The sequence below is a fragment of the Mercenaria mercenaria genome, chromosome 16 (assembly GCF_021730395.1).
Source record: "Mercenaria mercenaria strain notata chromosome 16, MADL_Memer_1, whole genome shotgun sequence".
Classification (NCBI taxonomy): Eukaryota; Metazoa; Mollusca; class Bivalvia; order Venerida; family Veneridae; genus Mercenaria; species Mercenaria mercenaria.
This window is the reverse complement of record NC_069376.1, coordinates 45,502,354-45,526,457: the sequence shown is the minus strand read 5'-3', so window position 1 is coordinate 45,526,457 and position 24,104 is coordinate 45,502,354. Positions and strand designations below refer to the sequence as shown.

The following is a 24,104-nucleotide window of genomic DNA, read 5'->3' as shown; positions in this document are numbered from 1 at the left end:
CTGACTGATGTGGGTTCAAACCCCACTCGGGGCATTAAATTCTTCATGTGAAGAAGCCTGGTGATTTTCCAGCTGGCTTGCGGAAGTTCAATGGTTCTACCCATGTGTCTGCCCGTGATGAAATAATGCACAGAGGGCATTCTGGAGTCTTCCTCCACTGTCAAAGCTGGAAAGTTGCCATATGACCTATAATTGTGTTAGTGTGATGTTGAAACCAAAACAAAAAAACAACCAACAACATATAGGGTGAATATTTCAATAGTTTTATTTATGAAGAATAAGGATTGAAAATGTATAGGTGAGTGTAAAGCACTACATTTTACTCTACTATAATAATAAATTATTTTAATTGAGGCCTTTATTGCCAAGAGGTGAAGTTAGCCGACTGAGTCATCAGCCCTTCATCTTCGTTGGTTCAAGTTAAAGTTGGGTTTTCATGAAAGGAACCATCCAGCCTGTGTTGCCTGCCAGTGCTTGAAATAATGTCCAAGGGGCATCATAATTTAACCCTTACTCTGCTAAATTTCTAAAATGATTTTGCACATCTTTTATTTTGGACAGTACCATTAACTGTTTAAAGGGTTGCTTACCAAAAAGCTGCTGACTCGATGGCAAACAGTGCAGATCTTGATCAGACTGCATGGATGTGCAGGCTTATCATGATCTACACTGGCTGCAAAGGCAGAATCAGTGGTGTCCAGTATCGTAATTTATAGCTGGAAAGCTACCATTTATTTCTAACTCATCTGACTTGAAATAGACTTTAACAAACAAGCAAACACATTAACTCCTTCCAACACCTTGTAGCATTTTGTTTAAAGAACAGAATTTGAGAGTAGACTTTACAAAAAAAGTCACGCTTTAGGGTACTTTTAAAAGTAGATATTGTGAATGATTATCATCATTGGTACTTCTTCTCAGCTACCTATCTGTTCCTGAAACAATGCTCAGAGGGGCACCTAGGATCTTCTGCCACCTTAAAAAGTTGGAAAAATGACATTTAACCTGGATTTATTCAAGGTGACTGAATTCCCAACAAATCTATAAAAAAAAATTGGTGATAAGTGATTTGAATCATTTCTTAAGTGAATTATTTTATAGTAGATTATCTTAAAACATGTTTCAATATTTGCAGGTGACATTTTGTACAGTATTAATCAGAACTTTACCTGCAATACATCAGAAAGAAGTGGACGCCCTGAAACGTTTCGATACGTCTGTCCTGTTTGTAGAAAACGATTCAAGACAAACTCTGGACTTTGGCAGCACAAAGTGGTCCATATTGGAGCGAAACCATTTGAATGCAAAATTTGTGGGAAGGGTTTCAAGTTGCGAGGAAATCTACGCAGGCATATGATAGTACACTATAAACCAAATAGCACCGACAGCAATCTAACACTGGATACGAGTAGTACTGATGAGGATAAAACACCGTAACCTATTGTTTTATTCAGCAGTTTTGTAGCAAGGTTTTTGTTTGTTGAATTCTGTACATATTGTTAGACAGTTCACATCATTCCAGTATAAAGAACTTGAAGGGTGTATAGGTACTTTTTTAAAGTTTTTAAAAATCTTGTTTGACTTTGAATTTATCATCAAGAAAACAAGTTTGATATGGTATTTTCATCATAAATTTTAGCCAAGTTTTTGGTTTTAATATTTCTTTAAATCTTAGCATTAAAGTCTTAAACATAATGTCTGCCTCTCACAAAATAAAGAAGGAATTCATGAAAATCCCAGTTACAGATTTAGTGAATGAAACGGCAAGACTGTAATAATGACTGAATCTTGATGATGGTTCCACAATAACCATGGCAACTGTTATCTTGAGACTGAATAGATATTTTAAAGGAACTTTTGTATGTAAGATATGCGATAATATGATACAGTGACTGATGACTAGGGCTGTAACAATACATTTGAATATTCGATTTAGTCAAATAGATTTTTGTCCGAATTGTATTCATTATTCGCCATTTCCCGAAGAATATTACGAATATAAATTAAAATTGCATGATCCCAACTAAAATCAACTGCATTTACCTAAAACACAAGAAACCTACCAAAAACGCTCCAGTTTCAAAGCGCATTTCGCACTATTTCTTCGTTTTCTTCCTAATTTACCGCATCCACAGCAGTCGACAGGTATTTTCATGACATTGATTTGTTAAGTCATAGGTCCGATATTTGATGAACATTGGTTTACCATTAATAAATGCTTTTCATAATTTTCTTGGTTTAAAATGTGATTGAATTCATAATCAAATTTATACATAATATTTGATTTCAGCATGCAAAAATTCCCATTTTACAACATCCGAAAACTGTCTTCATAAACAACATGTCGAGCAACTAGCAAACCTTTGAAATAGGGGATCCTCCTGCTAAATACTCGTCAGTTTTTGGTCGTGTCTAGTCAGTTTTTGCCGAACAGTTTGACAGTTTTAGTCTTTTGAATCCAAAGCTCTTTAAGATTACATGTTGACTCAATGTTTTTTCATCTTTCGAATAGTATTAGTTCAGTGTTTTGAGTACCCAGTAAGTACTTTAATCTAGTCAGCAGACTGTAATATATTATTGGCATAAGCCATATAATGTTCAGTGACCTTTTAGTATAAAATTCATATTCATGAATAAATAGAATCGTATTGGTAACCCTGTATTTGTGATACATATCATATTCCCCTCCTCTCTCCCCCCCCCATAGTGTATTTGTTACAGCCCTACTGATGACAGAGTAAAAATTTAAAAAAGATATACTATACAGTGAACTTTTAAAGTAACATCATGTTGTGTGTATACCAGCGATCTAAGATGTAATTACGGGAAGAGAGAATTACATTCTTCAAGATGTTTTCTGTTAAAGTATTTGTAGGAGCGCAGTTGCACTTGCCTTGGCCAAGTCGTTCTTTTCAAATTGGAAGTTTTATGCAAATTATATGGCATGTACTTAATTTCACTCCTCTTCTTAACACATTTTCACTTGAAAATTCTGTATTTGCAAACATTTTCAGATAGCCTGGCACACCTCTTGACCGCCTAAATGCAAACAAACTTTTTCAAAACTTGCTTAAAATACAGGAGGAAAAAAAGAAATTTTTATGATGCTACATAATTGAAAGGAAAGCTTTTTGAGATTTTAAACCCGTTTTTTTTTTTTAGAAATGTTAATGTAACTGATACAGATTTACTGGGTTGTGAATAATGTAAATGAGCCGCGCCATGAGAAAACCAACATGATGCGTTTGCGACCAGCATGGATCCAGACCAGCCTGTGCATCCCCGCAGTCTGGTCAGGATCCATGCTGTTTGCTTTTAAAGCCTATTACAATTAGAGAAACTATTAGCAAACAGCATGGATCCATGCTGGTCTCAAACGCACTCTGCTGGTTTTCTCATGGTGCGGCTCAAATATTCTTTTGTTGCTTACTATATAACTATATACATGTATAACTGTTATATTGTGGTGTTGAACAGGGCAAGGACATACAGATACAAGGACTTATTGCTATACTGTACATACTAATCATGTTCTTAAAATATATTTATTTTTGTGCATCATGTTTGTAACATGATAATATTGTGTATGATTTCTTTTGTGAATGGATTTTGTTTTTTACCGATTCTTAAATAAATTCAGTTCAGTATTAATGGACTTTTGATAACATTTTTTGTACAGCCCCGTTTGACAAAAGGTTTGAAAGCAATTTACCCTACAGGACAAGCTGTTTAAAATTTTCACTGGTCCTGCAGTTCACTAAGGAATATGATTTTTTATCCCTAAAGTGTCTATTTTATTGTCAATGGACTATAATGGACAATGGGCATCTAGCTAATGCAGTCATAACATGTTACTTTAATATAGATTTTAGAGATATGAACAGTAAGTCTGTTTCTGTTTGCAATTGTTGAGATGCATTATTATATTTTGGTCAAAAATCGCATTCACCCAGCAGGGCCAATGATGCAACAAGTTTCACTCCTCCAGAGATTTCTTCTCTCTTTTAGCCCATACCATGCTAAACACGACTGATTCTGTCTTTGCGACCAGTGTAGATCATGATCCACACTGTTCGCCATTCAGTCAGTATTTTTTGGTAAACACCCCTTTTAACAATTAATGGTACTGTCCAAATCGAAAGACGGACAAGTTCATTTTAGAAATTCAGCAGGGTAAGGGTTAAAGAGTTGATGAGTGGATTTGTACAGCCCAGCTGTACAGTCATAAGTAGAAAAATTTAATTCTTTGGATTGGTTTACAACAATGATGGAGCTTCCTTGTCCACTACATACCTACACCAGGGCCTAAATATGACTGACATACTTGTAACCTATCAAACACCAGGATAGAACTTAGATACGATCACTATAGATAGGTCAGTAGGGAGGTCATACAAATCTAGTGATGTCCAGAAAAGTTATTTCATGAAGCAAGAAGAAAACAAAAACTAACTGTTAACAGATTCCAAGTATTTCTGCTGTTGTTGATTTTCTGCCACAAAATAAATTATTGAACCGGCTTGCGGAAAAAAATAATAGGGTGATATTGTGAATCTCAACTTAGTCTGCATCCTCAAACTAAGAAAATGTTAACAGATGTGAAAGTTGATTTATTCTTGAAAGAAAGGCGAAGCATTAAATTTTGGTGTGTACTGAAATAGCTGTAGAAATTGTATAACCTAGCAAAAAACTGTTGACTATATAGAAAAAAAATATATTAAAGGCAGTAGAACCACCCGCAGTAAAAACTGACATAGTTTGCTCTAATTTTACGGATGTCTCCCCGCCTCCTTCTGCCCTTGCAATATATAATGTATTAGTTAAAACTGAAATTAATGCAGAAATTGCTAATAGGTACATGCCAGTCTAAATTGGAAGCTGAACATAGTATGGAAAATAGTAGCCCACATTTTCTGGAGATTTACAGTCATTACGTTTCATTGACTATGTTACCTTGTTGCATTCGATGAAAAGTTCAGAATTTTCAACTCATTAATATTATGCATTTATAATTTTTCAGATGTCACAGTTGGACAGATACCAGATACCCCGGGCTCTCTAGAATCCTCCATGAGAATACTCAAGTTTGACAACTCTTGTCGGATGTGCGGAAAGACTTTCAAACATCCGTGTCGCCTGAGAGAACATATGAAAACTCATGCAGGCGTGAGACCATGGCAGTGTAAAGTTTGCGGCAAACATTTCAGTTTGAAAGGAAACTTGAAAAAACATATGATGGTTCATTATCTTTCAAAGCAAGAAGTAGGACAAGGAAAATAAAACAGAATTTTTGAAATCAGGAATTTTCAAAATAATCTACAAGAAAAACCCATGCAAGAGTAGGACCATGGACTTTAAAAGTATGAATGGAAATGAAGAAAAAGTGTCTAGGAAAATTATATCCAGTCTTAAAGATGGAATGCAAAAGTTTGCCATTACTATGAGTGTGTGAAAGATAGGGCAGACAATACAGTTTGAAGAAGAAAACACGCCATGACATGTACACTCCCTTCCTACATGTACATGCATGTACAGTTTTGAAATAGCAGCCTCTATTTAAAGTCTGAAATGAAACTTACTGGAGTATATGATGAGGAATGATAATCGTTTTTGCTTAGAAACCTTTATTCACTGTAATGTGCTCAATTTTCCTGAAAGATATATTGAATTTTCCAGATCTTTTTATCCCCGCCCCTGTTTTAAAAACCTGGGAGGCATCAGGTGTTCGAAATCTCCCTGTGCATTGCACTAAAAAATTTTGTGTATCAACTACAGTTTTCATTCAGTTCAAATGGAACTTGAATACTTTATAAGCATGAAGTAGACCTGCATATATATTTCAGGTCTTCCATGTACGATTATTATTGTTTGAGTTACGTTCTTTTTCTGGACCTAGCCATATTACAACGGCATCTATACCTTGTGAACTCAAATGCTTCTACATTTTCCATACAGTTCAAATGAAACTTGGTATACTTCATCAGCACAAAGTGGACATGCTCATATTTTGGGGATTTTAATGTCCAGTTATTATTTTCATTCAGTTTTGCTCCATTTTTGGCCTTGTCAGTATGACACTACATCTGTGCCTTGTGTAGTAACCTACAGTGTCAACATTGTATACTGCATCAACATGAAAATGGACATGCGCACATTATAAGGAGTTTAATTTCTAAAATAAGTTTGTTTTATTTTTGGACTTGGGATATAATTCTATCAAGCATTGTCAAGGGGGATGTGTCATACAATGTTAACATCAGTTTAATGATTAAAATACAGCGATACACTAATTGTGTTGCTACTGTGCATAAATATAAATGTGTGTTTAATTTTTTGAAAATAAAAAAAAAATGGAATAACCATTATAAATGTAACTTTCAGCTTATTTTTTCTGTGTTTCACGCCAATCACTGATTATAGTAATTAATTTCCCATTGTTTTATTATCCAGTCCAGAAATATTGATGTAAAAATCTTATTTAAAGGGAGATAGTAAAAAGACGAGTTTTATATGGTTGTTAGGTAGGAAGTATTTTTATAACCCTAAGCTTGCTGGTGGCAAGTGATTCTGCCTGTGCGACCAGTGCAGACCAAGGTCAGCCTGCACATCCATGCAGTCTGATCATTGTTTGCACTGCTCGCCATTCAGTCAGTATCTTTTTGGTTAGCACCCCTTTTAACAGTTAATGGTACTGTACAAATTGAAAGATGGACAAGCTCATTATAGAAATATAGCAGGGTAAAGGTATTGAGCCTGTAATATATGTTTTCTAGCTGTCATCTAGCAAACCTTTTTACAGCAAATAGAACTTAGAAGAAAGAGAGTAGTTGTTTTAATAGGTTATACATTTAAAATATTACTATGTGACCCATCTTCTGTTTGAGGCGTTTTGTTCTGCATGGATTGTAAACAAGTCTGCTATTTAATGATAACATGATCTAATTATGATTTTTCTTTTAATTTAAGGTAAGCTCAGCCCAGAAAGTCAACAATGGGGATCACATAGATTAGAGTACGAACAGTATTATCAACACTCGTGTGAAATTTGCGGGAAGAAGTTTCGACACAAGCAAGGTCTAAATCAGCACAAGGTCACTCACACAGGGGAGAAACCGTACAAATGCGATATCTGTGGGAAAGCTTTTGCACTGAGGAACAATTTTAAACGACATTTGGTGAAACATGTGAACATTAAGGATATGAGTTTGCTTCCAAGATAGGTTGTTGCTTGTTTACATTTGATGTGGGACATTAATACAATTAATGGGAAAAGTGTGAATTTTGGATTATGTGACAATGAATGACAAGACACCTTTCTTAATAAAAAGTATGTAAAGGATTTTGCTTGAACAATATTTGATGGAACGTAATAAAATTATGTCAGATTGTGATAGGAGTGTAGGCTCAAACAAGACCCAAGTGAATTACGTGTGTATACATGCAGTGAATTATGTGTGTATACATGCAGTGAATTATGGACACTGCTGTATTTCATGCTTGATTGGTTGACAAAAAACAGACGAGTAAAATTTAAACATGTCTTACCATTGATTGACTTGACATAGTTTGAAAAGTAGCTTAGAGTTCCATAATGATTTTATTTTTATGATAAAAACAAGGTAAGCAGCTGTCCAAATAGAGAATAGGCATTTTTACATGGTTAGAAAAGTACCACTTTCCATGTTCCACATGAATATTTTGTGTGACTTACAAAGGGAGGTAATTAAAAAGAATTTTTTTCAATAAGGCTTTCTGATAGTTGACCAAATATATTCAACTCTTACCATGTTGGACACAATTACAGTGTAAATCAAGATCAGCCTGCATATCTGTGCATACCAGAAGTCTACCATGGTTCCTCAGATGAACCTCTGGCACATTTCGCCAATATTTTTGGCTTGGTTAAGTTACAGGTAAAACGTTTCAGCCAATCAGCGCTGTTTTGCGACAAACCAATCAAAATCATCCATGAAAAGCATGACCACGTCCTTTCCAATATCGATACCGACTTAAGAGGAATATGATTTTTCTGAAGGTAAATTTCTTTACATCGAAGTACAGGAATAAATTTTCATTAATCGCAATCATGGAATATCGCCTTTATCTGTCGTTAGCAAGTACATTGCTTACATGTTGTTTGAAGTTTCAATTCGGCATGCCAAATAGCGGCGAACAATGATTGGCTGAAACTACATCTGGTAATAATTACGAGTGCACATGTGCACGAAATAAACAATAGAAATAAATCAGAGGTTCGTCTCGGGATTTTGACGAACCTCTGATTGATGAGAATGCTTTTTTGTAAGCACCCTTATTAAACAGTAACTGTTAATGGTACTGTCCAAATTGGTAGATAGACAAGTTCATTATAGAAATTTAGGAAGGTAATAGTTAAACATGTGACAAATATGTATCAGTTGCCTAGAATGAAATAGGAAGAAATAGATATATGTACATATTAAACTAAATAATTGTTTCAGTCAAGTTACAACAGAAGCAGTTATGGCCTTTTTATATATAGTTGTGTTACAACATTTCAGAATGCTTCTTTTCTGTGTTTAATAATTCTTTAATATTGTTAATGTGCTATGAAAATTACATTTATGAATAAAAAGTATAAGAACTGACAGTCTGAGTATGTCTTACCAAAAGAGTTTTCACTTACGACTGGTGATAAATTAATGTTTAGAGGTGATCCTTAAAGAGACAGTAACATTGTTAGCCTAAAAATTGTAATTTTAATTACTATTTTTGTTTATAGTGACAGTGTTTCATTGTGTATTTCAGATGTAGAGGACATCAGTGTACAGCTACATCCTTGCCCCTTATGTGGGAAACAGTTCACGAGGAAATTCAATATGCAGGAACACATGAAAATACACACAGGAGAGAAACCTCATCAATGTCAAATTTGTAAGAAACATTTCCGGTTGAAGGGACATCTGACAAAACACATGGTGGTACACTATGATGTGTTTAAATAGTTGTGTTGAATGAAAAGGCAGCAACACTTTATGTTGCAATTAGAAAATATTAGCATTGTGTGTAATGATGGAAAGTTTATGCTAATAAGACGAGTGTTTGAAGAAAACAAAGACACTGAGAAAATCCTAACAGTATTATACTGTGCTTGAAATGTATATATGGTTGTGAACATGAAAAATTGACATTGAGGTGTGGCGAAATATAATTATGTTCCAACACTTTTCTAGAACATTGTGTCAGTTGATTGTTATAGAACAGGAACTTTGGAAATGGCAAGGCTGGTCTATTAAACAATAACAAATAATGAAAAATAATTGTATACTGGCTGCAACAATAGGTACCAGCATCCTTTGAAACTTATGTTTCCCTTCAAAAGAAATCTGATTTCTGCAATGAAAAATAAATTGGGAACTTTTAGTCACCATGGTGTTGAACATGCTGTTCTGCCTTCAGTTTTTCAGGAGACACAGGTAGAGCAGAAAGTGGACACTGTTCTGTGGTGTTTGATTTATGTTCTGTCAATTTGGCACATATGGCACAGCCAATCAAGCTAGCCCATTTACAGTGTTACAAAGGGATGCAGGTGACTAATATCTGAAATGAAGTGACTTTTCCTGTCATTACAGTTACTATTTTCATGCTTGAATTGCCCTGTCAAGTAGGCAGTATGCTGCGAAGTTCAGCAGAGAAAATCTTAAGTTTTTTCATGACACTATAATTCAGTTTTGAGTCTTTATAGACTTTTGCTTTTATGCTATCTTGACAATTATTACTGACTAATCTTCATAAATAAAGAAGTGTGTTGTATAATGTTTTTATTTTGCTTATTATTCAGTGTTTAATCTGCATGTCCCCAGATTTATTTCACACTTTTCATTATTGTACCCCCCGACAGCAAAGTTGTAAGTGGGGGGTATACTGGTTTCAGGTTGTCTGTCTGTCTGTCTGTCTGTCCGTCTGTCTGTCTGTCCGTCTGGCCGTCTGTCCTTAGACGCAATCTTGTGCGCACCATCTCTCCTTATCCCCTTGACAGAATTTAATGAAACTTCACACAAGTGATCAGTACCAACAGTATTTGTGCATGGGGCATGTTAGGTTCTTTTAGAAAAAACATTTGCAGAGTTATGGGACTTTGTTTTTTTGTTACTATACTATATACATAGACACAATCTTGTGCGCACCATCTCTCCTCATCCCCTTGACACAATTTAATGAAACTTCACACAAGTGATCAGTACCAACAATAGTTGTGCATGGGGCATGTTAGGTTCTTTTAGAAAAAAAATTTGCAGAGTTATGGGACTTTGTTTTTTTTGTTACTATACTATATACATAGACACAATCTTGTGCGCATCATCTCTCCTCATCCCCTTGACACAATTTAATGAAACTTCACACAAGTGATCAGTAACAACAGTAGTTGTGCATGGGGCATGTTAGGTTCTTTCAGAAAAAAAATTGGCAGAGTTATGGGACTTTGTTTTTTTGTTACTATACTATATACATAGACACAATCTTGTGCTCACCATCTCTCCTCATCCCCTTGACACAATTTAATGAAACTTCACACAAGTGATCAGTAACAACAGTAGTTGTGCATGGGGCATGTTAAGTTCTTTCAGCGACAAAAATTGCAGAGTTATGGGACTTTGTTTCTTGTTAACATACTATGTACATACAGTCTGCATATGCAATCTTGTGCGTGCCTAATCTACCAAACCCTTACACACAATTTAATGAAACTTCACACAAGTGATCAGTACCAACCCTAGTTGTGCATGGTGCATGTTACATTCTTTTAGATAAATATTCTGCATAGTTATGGGACTTTGTTTTTTGTTACCATACTGTATACATACAGTCTATATATATACAGTCCACATAATTATGCAATCTTGTGTGCGTCAAATTGCAATGTACTGTGTCAGTGCATGCGGGGGTACATTCATCACCTTTAGTGATAGCTCTAGTTTTAATAGAATTTTAAGAAATTTTGAAGCGATTCTGTGTGTTTTATGAACTTGTCTGCCTGCAAGAAAACTCCTGAAGTGAATAGTATATTAAGAAAATTCTCAAAGTCAGGTCATACTGTTGAAATCAGATATAAAATTGAAGAAATTTTGCTGAATTGTGCATCAGAAACAATAAGATATGTGTTTGAACAATACTAGTGTATCATTATGTTTCCCATACCACTGTGGTGGGAGACATATTGATTTACTCCTCTGTCCCTGTTAAAAATCTTGTCCGCACTCTACATCAAACATTTCTCATGCGATCTTCACCAAACTTGAATAAAATGTGTTTGCCAATAAGTCCTCGGCCAAGTGTGATAACTTAAGCCAAATCGGTCCAGGCACTTCAGAATTATGGCTCTTGAATTACCAAAAATCACTTCCAGTATCCACACTTTAAGTCATTGGTGCATGGTTGACTCAGATACATAGCTATTCAGATGATTAGGCAGTTGTGGGAGACATGACTTTTCTCAAAAGAAGCTCTAGTTTTCAGTATAAAGTATCAAATGCCAAAACTTATATTATTATTTTGATGTTGATCTAAGTGATTGTCCCTTTTATTTACAAGTCAGGTCAGCTGCCAGAAAGGAAGTAGTAGGGAGAGGGTGTTGTAGAATTTTTATGTAAATTTAGTGTTATGTACATGTGTCTATAAATGCTATCAATGATCAAGAAAGGTCTTCTAGAACTTACTCAGTTTCTTTTATAGAAGTGTAATTCTAGAACTGAATTTTTATCTCGCCATAACGATTCTCAGCAAGCTGATGTCTACTTTTATTCATCACAACTGATTGAAACTTCATACATGCCTTCCCCATGATGATACCAACTAAATGACTTAGGTCCCATAACTCTTGCTTTCAATTTAATGAAATTATGCCCCTATTTGTACTCTGCCATTTTTTTGTACAAATTCAATTTCAAGCATCTGTTTCTGTTTGCCAGACTTGAATATATTTTGTTAGTTTGTGCTGTGAAGTAGAAGGGGAAATGTAGACATGCTGTTCATACACCTGTGTATCGTTCCATGGGCCTGCCTGTCATCCCACTTCCACCCCCAAAAAGGTTTCTTGTGTTTTTTAATTTCTGTCTCAAAGTATTCTGGAACTTGTTTGTTTTTCATAGCATGGTTCATTGTTTGCTGACAAGTCTTTTTGTTCATTTGAACTATCTTAAAGCAGTTTTCATTAACTTTTGTCTTCACCCCTTTCAGAACATGTAGATGATGGTTCCTCATTAGTGTGTCCATTCTGCCAACAGATGTTTGATGACAGACACAAGCTTGATGCTCATCTGCAAGTTCATACAGGCGATGGCATTGAAAGATACACGTGCCCAATATGTCAGAAAATATTTACACGGAAGTTTAATATGGAAGTACATATGCAAATCCATTCTGGAGAGAAACCTTACCAGTGCCAGATCTGCTTGAAACGCTTTAACAGGAAAGGAAACCTTAAAACACACATGATTGTTCATGCAGATATGATGATCTAGATTCTGATGCCATTGTTCATGCAGATGTGATGATGTAGATTCTGATGCCATTGTTCATGCAGATATGATGATGTAGATTCTGATGCCATTGTTCATGCAGATATGATGATGTAGATTCTGATGCCGTTGTTCATGCAGATATGATGATGTAGATTCTGATGCCGTTGTTCATGCAGATATGATGATGTAGATTCTGATGTCGTTGTTCATGCAGATATGATGATGTAGATTCTGATGCCGTTGTTCATGCAGATATGATGATGTAGATTCTGATGCCATTGTTCATGCAGATATGATGATGTAGATTCTGATGCCATTGTTCATGCAGATGTGATGATGTAGATTCTGATGCCATTGTTCATGCAGATGTGATGATGTAGATTCTGATGCCATTGTTCATGCAGATGTGATGATGTAGATGCTGATGCCATTGTTCATGCAGATATGATGATGTAGATGCTGATGCCATTGTTCATGCAGATGTGATGATGTAGATTCTGATGCCATTGTTCATGCAGATGTGATGATGTAGATTCTGATGCCATTGTTCATGCAGATGTGATGATGTAGATTCTGATGCCATTGTTCATGCAGATATGATGATGTAGATTCTGATGCCATTGTTCATGCAGATATGATGATGTAGATGCTGATGCCATTGTTCATGCAGATATGATGATGTAGATTCTGATGCCATTGTTCATGCAGATATGATGATGTAGATGCTGATGCCATTGTTCATGCAGATATGATGATGTAGATTCTGATGCCATTGTTCATGCAAATTTGAAGATATTCTTGTGCCATTGTTCACACAAAGAAGTCAATATTGAATATGTATTCCGGCATCTATGACAATATAGATTCTAGTACCATTGTTCATGCAAATATGTTATAGGTTCTGGCACCATAGTTCATATAGATACTGGTGTCATTGTGCATGGGAATATTACGATATTCTGGTGCCACTGTTAATTCAAATGTGACCATGTTCTGGTGCCATTGTTTATGCGACTATATAGATTCAAGTGCCATTGTTCATGCAAATATGGCTATAGATTCAAGTGACACTGTTTATAAAAATATGGCTATAGATTCAAGTGACACTGTTTATAAAAATACGGCTATAGATTCAAGTGCTTTTGTTCATGCAAATATGGCTTTAGCTTCTAGTGCCATTATTCATGCAGATATGTTTATGCAGATTCTAGCACCATATATTGTTCATGCAAATAAACTTGTACTCTTGCATGCCATAAACATGCTAATGTTTATTATTAACTTAGTTAAATACAATGGAACCTCTCGCATAAATATTTTATCAAATTGATGGGTAAATTTCATATCAGGTGTGTACCATCAATTAGGATGACCTTTATAATTAAAATCTTTTAGAAGGTTAAAAAAATGTTGTTTTATAAGATGTGTTATTAGCTCACCAGAGCACGAAGTGCTCAAGGTGAGCTATTGTGAAAGGTCATTGTCCGTCGTCCGTCAACATTTGCCTTGTTAACACTCTAGAGGACGCAGTTATGACCTAATCTTTATGAAACTTGGTCAGAATATTTGTATTGATGATCTCTAGGTCAAGTTCGAAACAGGGTCATGTGGGTTCAAAAACTAGGTCAGTAGGCCAGATCATAGGACAATCTTGTTAACACTCTGTAGGCCACATTTATGACCCTATCTTCTTGAAACTTTGTCAGAATGTTTATCTTAAATATCTTTAGGCCAAGTTTGAATCTGGGTCATGTTTGATCAAAAACTAGGTCATCTGATCAGATGAAAGGAAAAGCTTGTTAACACTTTAGAGACAACCTTTATGACCCTGTCTTCATGAAACATGAAGTCCAGGCCGTAACTTTGACATGCATGGTCTGCTTTCGGAATAATTTGACACAAATGATAAGCATCAATAGACGATGTGTCATGCGCACCATTTCACTAGCTCAAAGGTCAAGGTCACAGTCCTTGGTTGAACTTAGCCAATTTTCACTACATATATACTGATAATGTTGTCTTCCTGTCTGGTCCATAACTTTGACATGCATGGTCCGATTTCAAAATAATTTGACACAAATGATAAGCCATTTCACTAGCTCAAAGGTCAAGGTCACAGTCCTTGGTTGAACTTTTTTTCACTACATATACAGATTACTAAATTTTCTGGTTTTCCTGCAATATTTTTATGCCCCCGAAGGGAGGCATATTAGTTTTCAACTGTCTGTCGGTTTGTTCGTTCGTCACAACGTTAACTTTTTGCATGAAGGCCAACATTAACTTTAGCATGAAGGCACTTTACTCGCTGATAGTACTTATTTAGTTCATGACTCCTACTGACATTGGGGTCACCAGGTCAAAGGTCAAGGTCACAGGGGCCAATGTTAACTTTTTGCATGAAGGCACTTTACTCACGAACTACTGCACCCAGGACCTTCAATCTTCACATGCTGATAGTACTTATTGAGTACACGACCCCTACTGACTTTGGGGTTGCCAGGTCAAAGGTCAAGGTCACAGGGGCCAATGTTAACTTTTTACATGAAGGCACTTTACCTGCGAACCACTGCACCAAGGACCTTTAAACTTCACGTGCTGATAGTACTTATTGAGTACACAACCCCTACTGACTTTGGGGTCACCAGGTCAAAGGTCAAGGTCACAGGGGCCAATGGTATCTTTTTGCATGAAGGTACTTTACTCACGAACCACTGCACCCAGGACCTTCAAACTTCACATGCTGATAGTACTTATTGAGTTCACGACCCCTACTCACATTTTGGTCACCAGGTCAAAGGTCAAGGTCACAGGAGCCAATGTTAACTTTTTGCATGAAGGCACTTTACTCGCGAACCACTGCACCCAGGACCTTCAAACTTCACATGCTGATAGTAGTTATTGAGTACAAGACCCCTACTGACTTTGGGGTCACCAGGTCAAAGGTTGAGGTCACAGGGGCCAATGTTAACTTTTTGCATGAAGGCACTTTACCTGCGAACCACTGCACCCAGGACCTTTAAACTTCACATGCTGATAGTACTTATTGAGTACACGACCCCTACTGACTGGGGTCACCAGGTCAAAGGTCAAGGTCACAGGGGCCAATGTTAACTTTTTGCATGAAGGCACTTTACTCGCGAAACACTGCATGCAGGACCTTTAAACTTCACATGCTGATAGTACTTATTGAGTACACGACCCCTATTGACTTTGGGGTCACCAGGTCAAAGGTCAAGGTCACCAGGTCAAAGATCAAGGCGCTGCAGGGGTATTTGTCACCATTAGTGACAGCTCTTGTTTTTTTGTAAATAAATAGGGTCAAGGGTCTTTCTTTTAGTTTGTGAGCAGTACCATTCCTTTGACCTTTCTCATGTTGTGGGGGCATCTGTGACACATTTCTAGTATGATTTTGAATCTGGGTCATGTAGGTTCAAAAACTAGGTCACTTTGTAAAACCAAAGGAAAAGCTTGTTTACACTCTAGAGCAGGAGGCCACTTTTTTTACTCAACTCTTCACAAAACTTTGTCAGAATGTTTGTTTTCATGATATGGATGGGTTATAATCTTAGTCATGTTGGGTCAAAAACTAGGTCACTAGGTCAAATTAAAGAAAATTCTTGTTTACACTCAGGCCAATCAATATATTTGGTCCAGTCTTAATGAAAATTGGTCAGAATATTCGTCTCTGTGAAATTTTGGACGGGTTAAAAATTGGGTCAAGTTGGGTAAAGAACTAGGTCACTAGGCAAAAAAATCTAGAGGCCACATTTTTGCTCCAGTCTTTATGAAACTTGGTCAGAATGTTTATCTCCTTGAAAACTCGGACAAGTTTGAAACTGGGTCATGTGGTGTGAAAAACTGGGTCACTAGGACAAACATGTTTACACTGTTATGGTGTGTTACTCTGGTGAGTGACCTAGGGCCATCGTGGCTCTCCTCTTATAAGATACTCATATCTGGAATGAATGACAAAACTTGCCACATACAGTGAAATATATTCTGACCATGGCCAAAATCCCCATTTCATTTTGTTTTGGTAACAAAATTAAAAAATATATTCTTCGAAATATTACAGTTAATAAAGTTGGTAATCCAGGTTTATTAATTATCTTTACCATTGTATAAAGAGTAAAATGTGGGAATTCTCTCTGTCTTGACCAAATTTAGCAGAGAGGTGAATTTGTCTGCATAGTGGTCCAATTGAGTATGTGTGTGGAGGGATATCTACAACAGGTATTTTATAATGAGTTTGTATATTTTCAGAGAACTCCATTGAAACTGGAAGATTCCCTTGTGCATATTGTGGGAAGTTATTCTCAAGGAAGTTCAATATGGAGACTCATCAGAAAATTCACACAGGAGAGAAAGCCTTCCAATGCTTTATATGTAAAAAACGATTTGTCCAGAAAGGCGCGCTGAAATCTCACATGCTGGTGCACCTTTCAGCTGGGGAGCAAATATAAAACCAAAAGTACTGAAAGACCTGAAGTTTGATAACAAGCTTATATCAAAGGGCTGAAAGACTGAAGTTGGGGAACAAATTTTAAAATCGATGGGTTGAAAGACCTGAAGATTGGTAACCAGTTTTAAATCTAAAGTATTGAAAGACCTGTAGCTGGGAACACACTTAAAAATCAAAGGACTGAATGACCCGAAATTGGAGAAAAAGCTTAGAATCAAAAGAAGCTAGGAAATACATTTAAAATCAAAATGCAAAGAAAAGAAAATGAAATCCAGTATTAGTATGGGGATTGGGGAACACATTTAAAATCAAAGCACTAAAAGCACTGAGGCTGGATAGTGTATATTAAATCAAAGGGTAGAAAGAACTGAAGCTGGGAAAAAATTAAAATCGAAAAGTCTGAATGAACTGAATTGGACACAGTTTTGATAAACTTCGGAAAATGTTCTGTGAGATGCTGCATATAGTTATATAGCTTAGGAAGCCTGAAATTGCTTCATTTTGAAGATGGTTATGAATTGTTAAAGTGTAGGAACTGTTTATATGTAATATGTATCGGAATATTACTGATGTGCTGATAAATTACTAGGCCATCAAATCTTGAGTCGTTATTCATTATTGAATCAAAATTGTTTATAACTGACAAATTCTGATGTCAAAAGAAAGCAAAGACATGTGTCTATTGAATTGTAAAAAAAAAAATCACGCAGCAAGGCATATTATGCTCAAAAAAGACCCAGTTACTCCGTCATCCAAAGCCAGTCAGAATCTTTTTCTTCTCAATCTTATTTTAATCATGTGTTATAGTGTTGAAATAGGCTTTGCTATGCCATGGATTTGCATATATAAAAAGGTGTGTTAAAAGCACATGGTCATGTTTTCTGTACTGTTGAAAACACCCCATTTAAATGGCAATAACAACAGTTTTATGCTAGAATAGATGTTGTTTACCTTTAAGTTCGTGGTGGGTTTGAAAAAAAAAATCCTACATCTGGCTGGTGGTAGCAATTGCCAGTTGAATGATACTGTGGTTAGTTGAAAAACAAATGAACTAATGGGACTACTAAATTAATGAAAACAAACTGGAAGACATTCAGGGATAAATCAGGAAAATGGCTGTCAGTGATCAGTCAGTGAAGCTCAGTTGTTAAGAGTATAAAAACGATAATGCATCTGAGTGACTGCCAAGTAAACCTAAATGTTAATAGTTTAGTTGCTGATTAAATGTATGTTAATTGCATGTTAATTGTCACTTGTTATCTAGAGCTGATTGTATATGTAATTTTGTTGTGAAATACACGCTATATCTTCTGTTGATTTGTTTACTGATAACTTCAACCTTCAGCCGGCTGGCGGCAAGTGATTCTGTCTTTGCAGCCAGTGTAGACCAAGATCAGACTGCACATCCGTGCAGTCTGATCATAGTCTGCACTGTTCGCTATTCTGTCAGTAAATTTTCAGTGAACATCCCTTAGAATAATAAGTGGTACTGCCCAAATTGAATGATGGACCGGTCCATTTTAGAAATTAAGCAGGCTAAAGGTTATCATGAATATTGAAACCAGTCTACAAAATCATAGAGAAAACAGAATTCTATAGATCTGCTGAGCTATAAGATGAACGGTAACTGTATTTGTTGAGATATCACTTGAGGTGACAGCGAATTAATATTGGACCTTTTCATTCTCCATAATATTGTTTTTCTGTTCACTGGAAGTTACACTTTTAAATATGTGACTGACTTTGTGTTTATAGTAAATATGTTACAAAAGATACAACTAAAAAGAAAAATGTATTGGAAAAAGGGACAGAACTTGCACTTTTCTTAGACTTTAGTTTAAACAAAAATACTATTATATCCTCCCTGCACCCTCTAAAAAGAGTGGGTATAATGTTTTACTCATTGTCTTGTCTGTCTGTTGGTTGACCCATTTGGTATTACTGTGGTCACTATATTACCCCTGTTGTATTGTAGGTCAAAGGTCAAGGTCACAGTTTTCCTCAATTGATGGTTGTCTGTAATCAATAGATACTCCTGTTATTTTTGAGGTCGTTTAGTCCAAGTCACAGTCACAACATCCAAATTATATTACCATACCATTCCTCTGACAGGCCGTCATTGGAGAGGGTGGGTTGGGGGGTGCATGTATGTTTTACAATCAACTCTTATTTGCTTGAACTTTGTATATACATTAAACTATGTACACGTTTTGGATTATATATGTAGACAAGCCTGACCCGCAGGTTAATTGAGGTGACTTTTTTTCAGCTGTATTGAAACATAATCTTCATATTTTGAGCAATAAAATATAACAATGTTTACTGAAAAAGTGAAAATAAAGTTGGTGATTGTAGCCATTTATATGTATTGTAACAGCATAATATTGTATCCTAGGGAGGAAAGAAGAATGATAAAACACCTACACCTACAATGTACCTACAATGTATTGTTTGTTTGTACAATTTTTGTAAAGGTAAGAAAATCATCAATAAATGTTTTTTCCCCTTTTTCAGGTATGCTTCCAGTACAGAAAGGCAGGGTGCAGTGTAATATATGTGGGAAAGATTTCTCCAAGAAGTTTAATCTAGATGTCCATATGAGGATACACCAAGGAGTGAGACCGTATGAATGTAAAGTCTGCTTCAAACGTTTCCATACCAAAAGTAACCTCAAGTCCCACATGGTCGTACATTTGCATGGATTTTAGTGTATAACAGGACTATAATGAAAGCCCGTGACACAAAACTAAAGAAAATATAGTTCCTGTGGTAAACAAGAGGACATGTGCTAGTTCCTGTGGTTAATGAGATGACATGGAGCTAGTTCCTGTGGTAAATGAGAGAACATAGAGCTAGTTCCTGTGGTAAATGAGAGGACATGAGCTAGTTCCTGTGGTAAATGAGAGCTAGTTCATGTGGTAAATGAGAAGACATCGGGGCTAGTTCCTGTGGTAAATGAGAGGACATAGAGCTAGTTCCTGTGGTAAATGGCAGGACATGGAGCTAGTTCCTGTGGTAAATGAGAGAACATAGAGGACATGGAGCTAGTTCCTGTGGTAAATGAGAGAACATAGAGCTAGTTTCTGTGGTAAATGAGAGAACATAGAGCTAGTTCCTGTGGTAAATGAGAGAACAAAGAGGTAGTTCCTGTGGTAAATGAGAGGACATGAGCTAGTTCCTGTGGTAAATGAGAGGACATGGATCTAGTTCCTGTGGTAAATGAGAGGACATAGAGCTAGTTCCTGTGGTAAATGTGAGGACATAGAGCTAGTTCCTGTGGTAAATGAGAGAACATAGAGCTAGTTCCTGTGGTAAATGAGAGAACAAAGAGCTAGTTCCTGTGGTAAATGAGAGAACATAGAGCTATTTTGTGTGGTAAATATGAGGACATGGAGCTAGTTCCTGTGGTAAATGAGAGGGCATGGAGCTAGTTCCTGTGGTAAATGAGAGGACATGGAGCTAGTTCCTGCGGTAAATGGGAGGACATAGAGCTAGTTCCTGTGGTAAATGAAAGGACATAGAGCTAGTTCCTGTGGTAAATGAGAGGACATAGAGCTAGTTCCTGTGGTAAATGAGAGGTCATAGAATAAGTTCCTGTGGTAAATGAGAGGACATGGAGCTAGTTCTGCGGTAAATGAGAGGACATGGAGCTAAAGGTTGTTTGCAATTACTCAGTTAAAGGAAGCAAAGTGGAAAATGTTTTCTCGCTTGCAAGCTCAATGACTTCAAATTATATATTAAACATATATAAGCTAAAGTGAGTGCCAGGCATTGATAAAAAGATTATCCAGAAACTTTCTTCTGATATGCTAAATGTGCTAGCTTGTCTGTGTCAGTCATTTTATTAACTTCAACATTATATAATTGAGTAAAACTTAATTTATTTAAAATAAAATGTGCTTAATTAATTGAATTGTTTTTCATCATAAAAGAAAACAGTTACTATCGCATCAACATTTGAATCTTGTGTTTAAGTGAAAGTATTAAATAGTCAGTTAATGTTACTTGATTCAAGTTATTGTTGGACATCTCTACAGACTTTGTCAAGATTGGTTTGTGATAGTTATCGTTTTAATGAGATAGGAGACCAGTCTAAAATAGTCAACATCTGATTGGTTTTTTTGAGCACAGTTTAAAAAATGACCAATAGCAAGGTCACATTCTGAGACTGATCTCAAAACAAAAATCACAACAGGAAAATCCATGTATGGAAGACTGATGCGCAATGCTAACTGCAAAATGCTAAATGTGAACTTCTTAGTGGAAAATGCTGATTGCTAAATGTGCAATGTCAGATGCCAGTTTGACTGTCAAATGATAAATGCTAATTGGAACTTATTGGTAAGTTCTTATAAATGCTTATGTCAGTGGATTTAGCATCTTTTAGATATTCTTTGGTCTCCTTGCATAAATTTGTGTTTTTAAAACATTCTAGAGAATCTTTCCGGTCTTATTTTCCAGATATGATGATAGAACATTGCATTTTTCCAGATAAATAAAAGTTGCATTCATTAGTGAAACAGATAATGGTATTATGTAGTTACAGAATTAGCATTCATGATGTCACAAGTAGCTTTAGCATTTGCCATTTAGCACATGCCATTTAGTACTTGCCATTTAATTAGCATTTAGCATAATTTTTTTTTTTGCCATTTAGCATTTGCCATATAGCACTTGCCATTTAGCATGTGCCATTTAGCACTAATCATATTTTGCATCGGTTATTTTGCATTTAACTTTTGGGACATTGATAGCATGGCACATTTGCCTTTCATATCTTAGGGCCAGTTATGTAATTGCTGGTTTGTTTCTATCATTTGATTCAGCTTGTCTATCACTATTTTCTTGGGTTAATATGTGAAACTGTAAATTTTAAGGACAAGTTCTTTTGGCTTATTCTAGGTTTTATTTCAAACATAAGGTTTCTAAATTATTACTATTATAGAAGTCTTGGGTTATGTGGAATATATTAATGCTTGTACATGTTATTTGCATTTCTTTATATTTAATTTTTATCGCAGGAAAGAATAATTTTAATTTTCTGTAAAAAGGTATAGATGCAGGAAATCCTACTTTTCCTGTTGGCAGGTATTTACTTTTTTGTTGTTAAATTTTGATGAAATTAAGATAATTAATATTCCATGTTAAAATGGCTTTAATCAAACTGGCTTCTAGTATTTTAGCTCTTTTATTGTGTGTCAATATTTATCAACTTCATTGACAGCTTTTGGCAATTTTGGAAAATTATCAAAATTTACTTGTCAAACTTTTGCATTGTTCTTTCTCCAGAATTTCATTGATTAATAATCTTTAGAATACAACCCACAGGTCTGAGACTGGCTAATTTCTTTATAGCAACTTAACAAAATGATAGATTTTTAAATCATTTTTAGATTTTAAGACTGAAGGAAATAAAATAGTTTTCAGGGCAAATATCTTAACCAAAATGGCATAATTAATGGCTTGTTTAGTAGTCAGTTGCGTAGAACACATGGAATTGTACATAGAAGTGTAGAAATGCATAGAAGTTCATAAAACACATAGGAATACACAAAAATACATAAAGACACATATGAAACAAATTGTAGAAGTAATCTGAAGAAGACTTTCATGAGAATTAAATATTTCATATACTGTAGAAAATTGTGAACTGGACTTACTATCATTATTGTTGATAGGTATTATTGTCAAACTGAAAAATGTATGTGGAATAAACAATAGAAAACCTTTAGAACTGTTGTCACTTTACACAGTTTTGGGCTGAACCCCCTGTCACTAGATAGTTTGTCATTAAAGAGGAATGCATCCACAGGGGCTCTACCTGAGCAAAATTCTAATGCACTGCTGGAATGAGCAAGACCCTGTGGGGCACTCTATGACAAATGGAATTCACAGTTTAACTGAGTATAATGTTTACATGTTCATTATGATTTCATTTAATGTACTGACACCAATAATAATGCTTAAAAAATTGATATATGTAGTAGTTTTGTTATGATGTTGTCTTTGAGCAATTAAAACAAAACAAACAAAAAAATGTGCTTTTGATTAATTTCACAGTTTCCTATTTATTTGTGATCCCAGTATTAGTTACAAAAAGTGAAACAATTAAGTGAAAACATAATTGTATTTTGCTGATTCAAGTGCAAAATTACTTATAAAAAAGTAAAAAAAAAAATAAATATTTTATCGAAAAAGGGCCAGTTTTGCACTTTCACATTTTCCAATTGATGATTGTTGTTTTATTTATGAAATAAGTTTGTTGTGACAATTACTGGTATACAACTGTAGGGATTCAAATAGACTGTGGAAGTGATCGGTTCCAAGCCTAGTAATACACATTCTGTGGGCTTTTAAGGCCAATGTTTTTTGGCACAATTGTAGGTCTGTGAAATCTCAGATATCAAATCTTCTATAAAAAGGCAGTTTAAACAGATTCAACAAAGCCTGATATAACTATCCATCATTACAGCTACTACCAACATTTTCAGCTTGTTAGTTTCCCTTACCCTAAAGTTGTTACAATCTGTCACCTGTAATCATTTGTAGTCAGAAATTTTATTGTTGACACTTTAGAGGTCACAATTTTTGGCCTAATTTCAATGAAACTAGGCCAGTATGATTGCCTTGATAAAATCTAGGTCACAACGTGGAAAACGTGGAAAAACCTTGTTAACACTCTAATGGTCACATTTTCTATCTGATTTTTGTAAAACATGGTCAGAATGTTTGCTTTTACCAAATATAGACCAAGTTGTTTAATACTGAGTCATTTTGGGGTCAAAACTGGGTAACTGTGTCATAAAGATAGAAAAACTTTACTAACACACTAGAAGTCTAGATTAAATTTTATACCTGATTTACATAGAAATCAGTTCAGGTTGGTCTATGAAATCTGTATCTTTTTTGAAACTGAGTCATAAGGGATAAAAAAAAACTAGGACACTAGGTCAGTCATGAATAAATCGTGAAATTGTTTAAATTTTGAAGCTTAGGTGAGCGATTTAGGGTCATCATTGATATATAAAATAGAATGTTTGAGTGTTGTATATGTAGGATAATTAGCCCTCCTGCTTAGCTGAGTAGGGAGAGCGCAGATCTACAGACTACACTGGGTTGTGGGTTAAATCCCAGGGTGAGTG

At 35.5% G+C, this 24,104-nt stretch overlaps 1 protein-coding gene across 5 annotated transcripts in view; it reads left to right on the top strand.

The window, feature by feature from the left end:
* Positions 1 to 24,104, top strand: part of LOC123539918 (zinc finger and SCAN domain-containing protein 21-like) — a 104,059-nt gene that overhangs the window by 44,989 nt on the left and 34,966 nt on the right. Inside the window, exon 5 of one of the 5 annotated variants that reach the window (XM_053526923.1) lies at positions 6,967 to 8,146. The exons of the other annotated variants lie outside the window; for them this stretch is intronic. Within the exon in view, the coding sequence (XP_053382898.1) occupies positions 6,967 to 7,220 (254 nt within the window). The 3' untranslated portion in view covers positions 7,221 to 8,146. Of the gene's footprint in view, positions 1 to 6,966; positions 8,147 to 24,104 lie in introns of those variants that run through there. 5 annotated transcript variants of the gene reach the window in all.